The sequence below is a fragment of the Otolemur garnettii genome, unplaced genomic scaffold (genome assembly GCF_000181295.1).
Source record: "Otolemur garnettii isolate 467f Iridium unplaced genomic scaffold, OtoGar3 scaffold00045, whole genome shotgun sequence".
NCBI lineage: Eukaryota > Metazoa > Chordata > Mammalia > Primates > Galagidae > Otolemur > Otolemur garnettii.
In genome coordinates, this window is record NW_003852440.1 from 9,757,630 (window position 1) to 9,770,193 (window position 12,564).

The 12,564-nt window shown below is 42.1% G+C and overlaps 1 protein-coding gene across 1 annotated transcript; it reads right to left on the reverse strand.

Annotated features, from left to right (window-relative positions):
- Positions 1-1,931: 1,931 nt before the first annotated feature.
- On the reverse strand, positions 1,932-12,275 carry LOC100958180 (histone H3.3). Its single transcript, XM_003790993.2, has 4 exons — positions 12,148-12,275; positions 10,503-10,653; positions 8,641-8,794; positions 1,932-2,575 (listed from the first exon to the last, which is right to left on the reverse strand). Exons 2-4 carry the CDS (start codon positions 10,628-10,630, stop codon positions 2,447-2,449), a joined length of 411 nt encoding a protein of 136 aa, XP_003791041.1. The 5' UTR covers positions 10,631-10,653; positions 12,148-12,275; the 3' UTR covers positions 1,932-2,446.
- Between the last annotated feature and the right edge of the window lie 289 nt (positions 12,276-12,564).

A 12,564-nucleotide genomic window follows, 5' to 3' on the forward strand; every position in this document is an offset into this window, starting at 1 on the left:
AACCCGCCACCTTAGGTGTATGTGGCTGGTGCCTTAGCCGCCTGAGCCGCAGGCGCCGAGCCCAGAGTGCTCTAGTTTCACAGCTCACAGCAGCTTCAAACTCTGGGGCTTAAGTGATTCTCTTGCTTCAAGCCTCCCAAGTAGCTGGGACTACAGGAGCCCACCACCACACCCAGCTGTTTTCTGTTGTTGCAGTTATTGTTTAGCTGGCCCGGGCAGGATTTGAACCCGCCAGCCTGGGAGTACGTGGCTGGTGCCATAACCGTGCTATGGGCGCTGAGCCTTAATTGTACCAGTTTGATGAGCCAAGAAAATAATTTTAGTTCGCAAAAACTTTTAGAGCAAAATACAGGACTGATTCCAAGAACTCAAACAATGGTATCTTTTGCTTCTGCTGGTATATTAATTGGGCCACAACCAGATTCTAAAAGACAATGTAACTTCTTTTCCCCTTTAAAGTGTTCCAAGCAGGAGGGAAAGGGGTTTTGGTAAGTTCTCACCTAAAGGGCACAATGTATGGGTATGAGGCACACCTCCTCAGCCAAGAGCTGAACCACTTGGACTTTACCTAACAAAAGCAAACAATGTAACCTAATCATATGTACCATTCTATTACTTTGAAATGTAAAACATTAAAAGTTTTTCAACAACAGACCTACCATTTGTCCCTTGACGGGAACACTCAGCAACTGCTCTACCAGCTTTTAGAACTGGTATTGACAAAATATTACGCAAATTACCAATGCTTGCCAGCAGTGGCATATATGCAAAGGATCACACTAACAACTAGGATGCCATGTTAAATCATCAGAATCAGGCTCTTAGCCTACTAAGTAACACTTTACATCAAATCCAGGGCAAAGTGCAAAGTTTCAATATATTAGGGATGTTACAGACTTTTTTTTTTCTAGAGTCTCAAGCTGTTGCCTAAGTACAGTGTTGCATCATAGCTCACAGCAACCCTAAACTTTTGGGCTCAAGAGATCTTCTTGCCTTTCCCCCCCTATTTTTAGTAGAAATGGGGTCTCACTTTTTGCTCAGGCTGGTCTTGAACCCCTGAGCTCAAGCTATCCTCCTGCCTTGGCTTCCCACAGTGCTAGGATTACAGGCATGAGCCACCATGCCTGGCCATGTTACAGGTCTTAAAATGTTCACTAGTCTCATTTCACATTAATCATTCTGATGCCAAGTAATAGAGGACTAAGAATTAACCATAAAGCTTAAATAACCTCAGGGTTAATACACAGCACCTTAAAATAGCCAGATCTCAACTGCAGTTACTCTTGTGCTTAAGTTTTCATTCGTTACCACTAAACATTTAAAGGTGAATCTACTTATACAGATTTTACCAAGTATTTCTCTAAGCAATCATGTTGACTGGGTTTAAAAATGATTGGTTTAGGCTGGGAGCCAGCCAAATGTACACCAGAGCTAGCAGGTTCGAGTCCAGCCTGGGCCTGCCAAACAATGACAACTACAACCAAAACATAGCTGGGGGTTACAGCAGGCTCCTGTAGTCTCAGCTACTTGGGAGGCTGAGGCAAGAGAATCGCTTGAGCCCAGGAGTTGGAGGTTGCTGTGAGCTGTGACACCACGCATTCTACCCAGGTCAACAGCTTGAGAGTGTCTCGAAAAAATAAATAAATAAAACAAACTATTGGTTTAAAACACAACATATCCAAAGAGTTAAGATCATATGATTTTGGTGAAGAGATTGTCAAGTTCTAAATAACTGGAAGGAAATAAAGCCAGTACCCTTGTTACCTTTTCATACCAACCTTATATTGGTTCTCCATCTCTCTTGTCTGTTTTATCCCCCACGCCCACTCTCAATTGTCTTATGTCTCAGATGTAAGGTGACAAAGCACTTGATATTAAAATGAATATGAATCATATGGGTAAGGTTGATAATAAAGACCAAAAACAGGTAGAGTTTAATGTATTTTAATAGCAAACTTACAGGAACAGCACAGAAGACAGACAACATTAAAAACATGTACTTGCATGTAGGACAACTCAGTTAGAAAAGTATGGTGATGGATGGAATCTACTGTATGATAAAAACGCTACAAACACCATTTAGTTGCCATCAATAAGAAATTTACTTGTTTTAAAAAAATCCAAATGCTGGCATTGTCCAGAAAAATTTAACAGGTTTATTTATAATTGTTATAAAGTTGAACTGCTGAAACTTGTTCACTGAAACATTTTGACTCGCTTTAATGCTGCACATCCCCGCATTTTATATTAAAAATTCACACACAAATGAAAATGGAAAAACTGCCAATACCTGATTTCTGTCCCCTATTTTTCCAGTCGCAATCATATACTTAAGTATCTTTTGACCCCATGGGGAAAAAAAAAATCTAACGTTCAGAACTACCAATAACAGGAAGAAGAGAATTTTTTTTTTGATAATGAAATGATTTCCCATCATAGCAGACTCTTAAGCACGTTCTCCACGTATGCGGCGTGCTAGCTGGATGTCTTTTGGCATAATTGTTACACGTTTGGCATGGATAGCACACAGGTTGGTGTCTTCAAAAAGGCCAACCAGATAGGCCTCACTTGCCTCCTGCAACAGTAATGAAGAGGGAAAAAAACAAAACAAAAACAGTGTTACAACAGTGAAGACATACCTATATGAATTAAAACAAAGTTTTTGAATCCTTTAAAAACCAACATTGCAAAATGTTTATTATTTTATTACCAAACATTACATTTTAAAACCTATAGGACAAGTTACCTACTCAGCAGTACCTTATGAAGTCAAAAGCTCACAAATCTGTAAATCTCATCAAAATAGTCAATATTATTAAATTACTTTTTTTTGGAGATAGCATTTCACTTTGTTGCCCTTGGGAGAGTGCCGTGACATCCTAGCTAACAGCAACCTCAAAGTCTTGGACTCAAGCGCTTCTCTTGCCTTAGCCTCCCTAGTAGCTGGGATTATAGGCGCCTGCCACAACACCTGGCTATTTTTAGAGATGGGGTCTCACTCTGGCTCAGGCTGGTCTTGAACCTGTGAGCTCAGGCAATCCACCTGCCTCAGCCTCCTGAGTGCTAGGATTACAGGGATGAGCCACTACGCCCAGCCCAAATTACTTTATTGCTAGGAAAATGTTAATTCTGTTAATCTGATTTCTAACAAGCTGAAATGCCTTGAATAAAGCAAGAAATCCAACTTAAATGTTAACATTCTTATCCCTACAAAGATAAATGGAATCATACTCAATCTAAATATTCTATCTCAGGCCAACCCCCCCCCCCTTTAAATCCCACTCACACTCCATTATCTGAACCTTGTCTTGCCAAGTAATGTGGTCCCCATCTACGTACCCTTTTACATCTCAGTTTTATCACAAGTGTACTTATAGGTCCCAGAACACACTACAAATTAGTCCCTTATTTATTTATTTTTGGAGACAGAGCCTCAAGCTATCCCCCTGGGTAGAGTGCTGTGGCATCACAGCTCACAGCAACCTCCAACTCCTGGGCTCAATCGAGTCTCCTGCATCAGTCTCCCAAGTAGCTGGGAACACAGGCATCTGCCACGACGCCCAGCTACTTTTTTTTGGTTGCAGCCGTCATTGTTGTTTGGCGGGCCTGGGCTGGATTCGAACCTGCCACCTTAGGTGTATGTGGCTGGCGCCGAGCCTAGTCCCTTCTTTATATATTTTGATCTAATATGCCTTAGAGAAGTGCCACTGCCCCCTACTAAACACCTCCCACAATCTGGCATCTGTTGACCTCTAGTACTAATACCGATCCCTCTGGTTTTTCCTATTTGATTCTAAGATCCTCTCAAGGCATCCTCTCAATTCTACTAAACATTCAACAACTGCTAGCTCTGTGAATCAATCATGGATACTTGGCATGTGAAAAGGGGGCAGTTTCACTAAAACTGATACTTGTCACAGCTGTCTGAAAAGGTAACAAATCTTTTAGTCCAAGTAAAACACCTGCTTATTTTGCAAAGAAATTACCATTTTGTTTTACTAGCCATCAACCCGACTGTTTTGGATTTAGAGCGTTAAGGGAGCGGTTATGTATCTCTTTCCTTTTTTTAGAGAGAAAAATAATTTTTATAGTTGCCTTTACCATAATAAAAAGCATTAACATGGCAACTAATTCAAATGGTTTATAGGCAGTTCTCGTGTTACAAACATCTAACCCGCATACAACTTAACACTTATAAATGGAGGTTATTATAGCTAATAAGTAATACCTGTCCAACTTACATACAAATTCAACTTAAGAACAAACCTACAGAACCTAACTTGTCTACAACCCAGGGACTGCCTATACATTATTTCATTTTATGGGAAAAAATTACATTCACATTTATACCTTCATTTCTTTTTTAGCCTTATCACTAACTGTCCCACAAAATGTCTTTTTCTAGCACTTATTATCAAGAACTGAATCTTATTTACCTACCCTTTAAGGCTTAGCTCAAGACTATATCATGAAGGAGAAAGCAAACACTCCAACTTGTTCCTGTTCCCAGTGTTGGTAACTTTGAACTCCTAATTCCTAACTCACACTGAGTGACTTTGTTATCTCAGCCATCTTTTAATGCCTTTAAATTACTTAATAGAAATCTTATTTTATACTTACTGCACTTTGCCTTCTAGCAGATGTTCAACATTTCCTAGTTTTTATATCTAACCCTTACTTACAAGTTTCTATTTTATGCAACGAGCCCCTCATATCTTACCTATTTCAAAGGTATTAAAAGCAAAAGTCCTTAATATTCAGGGATTCACTTGAGATATTTAAGAAGTTGGTAGAAAGTCAAGAAAACTAGCATATTTTAGCCCCCTCTTTGGGACTCACATATCAGATAATAAAACTGATGTTTCTCAGATTAATTTTGTTTAATCTACTACCTTCAGAATTATGCATGTCTATAATGCATAATTTAGTGTTTGCTCAACACTAAATGTGAAACACAGTTTCACTAGTGTGAAACCCAGCACTGCCAGTTGCAACGTGGACAAATGGCTCTGAGACCATTTAGAGCAGTATCATCTCTTGGCTTACCTGGAACAACTCAGATGCAGTATGTGTCAGCTGGGGAATCTCAATACTTAGAACTTGGCTATTTTTGTGTCTCATCACCTCTGGGAAAAGATTTAACACCCAGAAGGGGATCTGACCACAACCCATACATTTTCAATTTTATTACTAGTATCTCAAAGTTCCTTAAACATTAAGGTTATAATGAGAATTAAAGATTCCCATGCTGCGGGGCACCTGTGGCTCAAAGGAGTACAGCGCCAGCCCCATATGCTGGAGGTGGCGGGTTCAAACCCATCCCCAGCCAAAAACTGTAAAAAAATAAAAATAAAAATAAAGATTCACATGTAAATTATGACCCAATGAGTATAATTAATCTTAAGATAATGGGGAAAAAAAAAAAAGAAATCTTACAAACTTAGGGAAAATGTTAACAACAAAAAAATAGCCAATGAGGCGGGCACCTACAGTCCCTGGTACCTGGAAGGCTAAGGCAAGAGAATCACTTAAACCCAGAAGTTTGAGGTTGCTGTGAGCTGTGACCCCACAGCACTCTACTGAGGGCAACAGCTTGAGATTCTGTCTCAAACCCCAACAGAGAGACAGGTCTCAGGCTCCTGTAGCTCAGTCAGTGCTTAGGGCACCGGCCACAAGTTCCGGGGTTGGTGGGTTTGAATTCTGACCGGGCCTGATAAACAAAAAATAGCCAGGCATTGTGGTGGGTGCCTGTAGTCCCAACTACTAAGGGGGCTGAGCCCAAGAGCTTGAGGTTGATAGGGAAAAAAAAAAAAGACAGGTCTCACTATGTTGCTAAGCTGTATCTGAGTAGATGGGACTACAGGGGCGGATCACCACACCTAGCTCTGCCATCCATTTTTCAATTCAAGTTTAAACTCACACATTAAAGGCAAAATCTAAATTTTAAGTTAGACAGTTCTTGATTATCTACAGCAAACTCAGACTAACTTCTCTACCAGTCTTACTGGACTACCTCTTATCCTTTAGTTGTAAATTGTGTTTTTTTTTTTTTTTTTTTTTTTGAGACACAGTCTTACTATACTACCCTCGGTATAGTGCCATGGTGTTACAGCTCACTGCAACCTCAAACTCTTGGGGTACGTGATTCTCTTGCCTCAGCCTCCCAGTAGCTGAGACTACAGGTGCCACCACAATGCCCACCTGTTTTTTTGTTATTGTTGTCATTTTTGTTTAGCAGGCCCTGGTCAGGTTGGAACCCACCAGCCTCAGTAAACATGGCCAGCACCCTAACCACTGAGCAAAACTGTGTAATTTTTAAAGGCAAAAATAATTCAACTGCTATCTTCTATTACCCTTCTCCCCCTCCTTTCTTTCTTTCTTTCTTTTTTTTTTTGGAGACAGAGCCTCAAGCTGTCCCCCTGGGTAGAGTGCCGTGGCATTACAGCTCACAGCAACCTCCAACTCCTGGGCTCAAGCGAGTCTCCTGCCTCAGCCTCCCAAGTAGCTGGGACCACAGGTGCCCGCCACAACACCCGGCTATTTTTTGGTTGCAGCCATTATTGTTGTTTGGCAGGTCCTGGCTGGATTTGAACCCGCCACCTTAGGTGTACATGGCTGGCGCCTTAGCCGGTTGAGCTACAGGCGCTGAACCCTCCCCCTCCTTTCTAAGAGGCAGGGTATTGCTCTGACACCCACACTAGACGGTATGGGATACTCATAGTTCAGTGTGACCTTGAACTCCTACACTCTGCCTTAGTCTCCAGAGTAGCTAATTCTACCAAGTACATGCCAGTGTCTAGTTAAAAGAAATACTTTATCTAATGATATGAGAACTATAGCCAGCAGAGGTGAACACTTTGCTCAAAGCCAATATAACAACTTAATGACAAATAACTTAAAAACAGCAACGGCAGTAAGTAAACGTTTGTGATAATTTTTTAAAAAGGTAAATGGTCTTTCACCCAGACTGTTTAATAATTTTTCAATTTACAAGGGTAACACTATTTAATAGTTTACATTTAAACTATTGAAATGGTGGACTTTCAAGTACAGTATTGTATTCTTTAAGGATAGTCCTGCTAACTAACTGGAAAACAAAATTAACAGATTTGTATCAGTAGCACTTGGGAATCTTTGCAGTATTTCTGTGTTAGTTATGAAATGAAAACTGAAGATAATTATTAAAGCAGAAAATAAAGTTTTAAGTAACAGCATGGAAAGATTTCAGCATTTGTAATTTCAATAATTTTAACTCACTGAAAATTTAATGGATGTTTACTCCTGGAATTCACCAATCAAATGAAGTTTAGACTAACCATAGAAACAGCTCGACCAATCACGTTTCAGGATAGAATCCACCTATCAAATCTTTCTCACAAATAAAGCAAAAGCCTGGCACAGCAACAGCAGCTTTGAAAATCTTCCAATGAAATGTTTGTAGATTCTACCCCGCCTCTTGAGGATTCTGATTCAGGTCTGTAACAGTACTTAACAATCTGCATTTCCAACCACCCCCAACCCCATGCTTCTGATGGAGACGGTGGTCTTACTGTATTTTGAGATACTTGGATCTAAAGAATCCAACCACACAATAAAAAAAAAAGGTCACTTATGCAATTGATGTTAATCACATATACGCATCTTATCTTGTGAGAATTTTAGGTTTTATCTTGGCAATAACCACAAATATTTCAAATACAAAAACATCTCTTAGAACCATTATTTCTCAGAGTCCTAACACACTAGAGATTAAATACATGCCTCATTTAAACCCCTAATCCCCTTTAGCCAACCACAAGTCTTCAAATTTTTTTTTTTTTAGAATCAGTCTCACTTTGTTGCCCTCCGTGGAGTGCTATGTCGTCATAGCTCACAGCATCCTCCAGCTCTTGGGCTTAGGCAATTCTCCTGCTTCAGCCTCCCGAGTAGCTGGGACTACAGGCACCCGCCACGATGCCTGGCTACTTTTTGTGGTAGTTTGGCTAGGGCTCAGGGCTGGGTTTGAACCTGCCACCCTTAGTATATAAGGCCGGCACTCTACCCACTGAGCCACAGGTGCCACCAAGTCTTCAAATTCTTATCCCTTTACATGTCCAGTACCATCCTCAAAGACCTTTCCACCCTATTTTGTCAATCCACTCCTAACCATGACCACGGCTCTTTTCACCTTAATAAGTAATTCATTAAAGATGCCTACTCCTATCCTATATATTAAGCTCTCTTCACTTATATATGCCTCTTCAGGTCCAGGACATTCATAACATTCCTTTTATTCTCCTCAGTGCTATTTAGAACTGACTGCAAACATAGACCTCTTGTCCTATCTTTTTAATGTCCTGCAGTATCCATAAACCAAACGTCAAGGTTTTCTTTACATCCTGTTTTTAACACGTGCTTAAAATGCTGTAACAGTATGTACACTAGGCTTTGGAGTAAGCAGGTTTAAATTATGATTCTGCCCTTATCTGTGTAAGACCTTGAGCAACTTTACCTTTCTAAAGTCTCTTTGATGAAGACTATGATATCAACTACCTTACAGGCCTGTGATGACTAAATTATATACAAGCATACACAACTTAGAATTGTTCTTGGTATACAGCAGAAACACAAACTCTCAGTCTTCCCCATCTGCCATTTTACCTGCAAAGCACCAATAGCTGCGCTCTGGAAGCGCAGATCTGTCTTAAAGTCCTGAGCAATTTCTCGCACCAGACGCTGGAAAGGAAGTTTGCGAATCAGAAGTTCAGTGGACTTCTGATAACGTCTTATTTCACGGAGTGCCACAGTACCAGGCCTTTAAAAAAATTAAAGAAACTTATTAAATAAATAACACAAAAGGATAAGAGGTCAGCTTTAAAGAAATGCAGTAATTAAAAAAAAATCCACCTACTCTTCAGTTTCAGTATTAAATTTCATTGATCAATTTATGAAGTGAACATTCAAGTCTAATAAGAGTAACATACCTTTTAAAGCAAAAAGAATGAAATTAGATTCTTAGCAAGAAGTTATCAAAGCCCTATTTTTAAACTTGTACATATATACACATATAAAAATGCAACTTCTGTTAAGGATTACAACTACTAAAGAAGTTGACTCTTCTCAACATAGCACCATTTTCCTTCTTCCCGCCTACACCCTCAATTTTTAATAGCTCTTAAAGACCAACACAATTCTAAGCGCGTCATTAAAAAATATCCTTGTGGTATTTCAGTTCAATTTCCCAGAATAATACTTTTACTGGTTGACTACTGTTCATCTCTCATGAATTATTAAATTCAAAATTTACCTTTTTTTTTTTTTTTTTTGCGTTTTTGGCCAGGGCCAGGTTTGAACCTGGCACCTCCAGTACATGGGGCCTGTGCCCTACTCCTTTGAGCTACAGGCACTGCCCAAAATTTAACTCTAATTTTGAATTTCAAAGAAGTAGTCATGGCCAACACTTGGAAAGTATTTTGTAAATAAAGGTATATTTTGTCACAATTTCCATTTTCCCCATGCATCATGCCCTTATGGGCAAGTTTTGGGACACCCTGTATTTCTTCCACTGTATGGGCTTTTATTTTAGGTTAATGGTAAAATCTGCACAGAGTAAGTATGGACAACTTCTGCCCTCTAATGGCAGATTCTCTTAACAACACTGCTCAGGTAGTTCAAAATCAAGAGGTAATTCAGACCTCTTGATGTTAATCACATATACGGTTTGGAAACCACATATTTGGTTTGGAAACAAACCAAATAAAAAGCAATGGGAACTCTACCGAAACAAAATGCCCAGTCTTTATTATTTTTTTTTTTAACCAAAAGCTATAAATGACATCCTCAAAAATATATTTTAAAAATACCCCCCCCTTTGAGACAGAGTTTGACTATGTCCCCCTCAGTAGAGTACCGTGGGGTGACAGCTCACAGCAACCTCAAACTCCTGCGCTTAAGCCAGCGGTTCTCTACAGGAACCCAGTCCAGTTGGGACCCACAGGAACTGTATTAAAAGGCTGTGGCATTAGGAAGGTTGGGAACCGCAGGCTTAAGTTTATCTCAGCCTCCTAAGTAGCTGGGACTGCAGATGCCTGCCACAATGCCCGGCTATTTTTTTTTGTTGTTGTTGCCTTAGTCATCGTTGTTTAGCTGGCCCAGGCCGGGTTCGAACCCGCCAGCCCTGGTGTATGTGGCTGGCATTCTAACCACTGAGCCACGGGCGCTGAGCTACACTTCGCTATTTTTAAAAATACTAACTTAACAGCAAATCAAAGCGTCAATCTATCCCCATCAACATCATCAATGATATATTAGGTCTCCATAGGCTTCTAGGCCAGATTATGTCTTCATAATTAAATTGTACAAATAGATGAATGCAAATATATATATATATATTTCCAAACAGCAGTAAATACTCAAAAGGATAAAAAGCACCAGTTTTCCTAAAGTAAAAAGTTCTCCTGTTATCCAATTTTCTGCTAAATAATACGGCTACTATAGGAAACTTTTCTCTTTTGTTTTAATACCTGTAGCGATGAGGTTTCTTCACCCCTCCAGTAGAGGGCGCACTCTTGCGAGCGGCTTTTGTAGCCAGTTGCTTCCTGGGTGCTTTACCACCGGTGGATTTGCGGGCAGTCTGCTTTGTACGAGCCATGGTATAAAGACCTCCTTACTTACCTACCAGCATCAAAAAAAACAAAAATCACCATATGCAACTACAAAACATACACGTTTTTTCCGGCCACTATCACCCCCTCCTCAAATTTGGAAATTTTGGTCAGTATAAAAAAAATCCGTATTGTTACATAATTTGAAAGGGTGCACATAACGCCTACTACCCAAATATGACTTCTTGAAACAAACTACAATACCAGAAAACTGTTAGCATCAATGTCAATCATTTCCCAAAATGCCAATTCTGAACCAAAAACGGGGAAACATAAAGACCCCTTAACAGTCTTTGAGCCAATTTCTTTAAAGCAGAAATCAGAAATGTCTGTAAACCTTCAATCCACAAACAAGTAGGAAGAACTAAGCGACAAACCACAGAAAGACCAAATCAAATTACAGCAAAAAGGATTTTAACCTCCCCATCTGTGTCTGACAGTTGATGAATTGCTGTAAATATCTAAAAACATTCCTGGTTTTATATTGTTACAGTTCTGTTGACAAAAAAGCGTCTCGAAAAATGAGAGGAACAACAGCTAGCACCACCGAGCATTCTACAAAACACCTTCCTAGCGTCCAGGCTTCGCAATGAAATGAAAAGTGCCCCGCACCCAGGCTTTAATTATAATTAACGCACGACATCCGCCGACCGGTCCACTCTAAGTACCACATAAACTTTTGGTTTTGCCTCCTTCGGATCCCTCGGCAGAGTCCCCCCCGACTAGCCCGCCTCGCTCCCAGTGCGTCGCACAGGCACCAACTCGGCTCCCAGACAAGAACAAAATGGAAACAATCACAAAGCGTATCTGATTCCCTTCCAAAGAGACAAAACACCAAATGCTGGAAAATACCCCGACCCCCTGCCACGTGCCACCCTCCAAAATGCAAAAGTTTTTTTACATTTCAGATGCATCAAGTTTCCACTTCTCCAAAAAAGGGAAAAAAATGTCCCCCTTTAAAATTTTTTTCCTCCTGTTTTGAAATGGGGAAGAAAGAAACGAGGGAAAAAATATGGTCGGTGACCAGAGAAAAGACAAGATGGTGAAGCTTAGCAACAACTGTGGGGAGGCAGCAAAAAGCGACTTACCCCTGGGTGGGAAGAGGCGGCGATTTCCACCCCTTTCCCGCCCGAAAACTGGGGGCCGGGACCCGGGGGCGGTAGTTAAGAGGCCCGCGCGGGTCCCGGTGAAGGTCTGGGGTCCGGGGAAGGGGCGGCAGGCCGGATTTCACCGAAGAAAGAGGAGCCAGGCACGCAGGGAGAAGGAGGGAGAGCGGGCTCGGCGCCGCGGCGGTAGCTGCTGTTGGGCGAAGGCGGCGAGAGACGTGGGAGCCGCTGCCGCCTGAGAAGAGGGAAACTCACTCCTGACTCCCCTTTCTAGGCCAAAAAGTTTGTGGGGTATGCCAGAGGTGCCGTGGGTCCCCTCCCGGTACCGTCAGGGCCCGGCTTTGGCTGACGACAAGCGGTGCTCGGTTTCAGGGAAGCGGGCAGACGGGGAAACTTACCCCCCTTCTTCGGCTGGAGCTCGGCGAGCTAGAGGCGGCGCTGGCGTTAGACAGCTACGGCGGCGCGGCGGCGGCTGCGAACACAATTGAAAGATGGCTGACACCGAGGCTATCCCCCAACACACGCCGCCCCGCCCCCGCGCCGCGCGCCAACCAATCACACACAATGGAGGGAAGGCTCGGCCCCGCCTCTGCACCCCCGCTCGCGCCCCGCCCCCGGCGCCCGCGCCCGTTCGCTGGCGCGCGCTCGCCCCTCCCCCCTACGCCACCCGCTCCCTCCTCTCGGCCACCTCGCGCAGTGTGTGTACAAACACAAAAGACACGCTAGGGGTGTGGGGGCCGCCGGCTCCCGCCGAGACGGCCGTCCGCCCCCGTCTCACCCACGCCCCCGTACTCCCACCCTGCTCCCTGCGCATA

What these genes read in the sequence shown, in the direction of transcription:
- LOC100958180 (XM_003790993.2), bottom strand. Translation starts at nt 10,630, where the DNA reads ATGGCTCGTACAAAGCAGACTGCCCGCAAATCCACCGGTGGTAAAGCA. An exon ending in AAGAAACCTCATCGCTACAG is followed by an intron (nt 8,795 to 10,502) that starts GTATTAAAACAA and finishes ATTTTTTTAAAG; the next exon opens with GCCTGGTACTGTGGCACTCC. An exon ending in CAGCTATTGGTGCTTTGCAG is followed by an intron (nt 2,576 to 8,640) that starts GTAAAATGGCAG and finishes TTACTGTTGCAG; the next exon opens with GAGGCAAGTGAGGCCTATCT.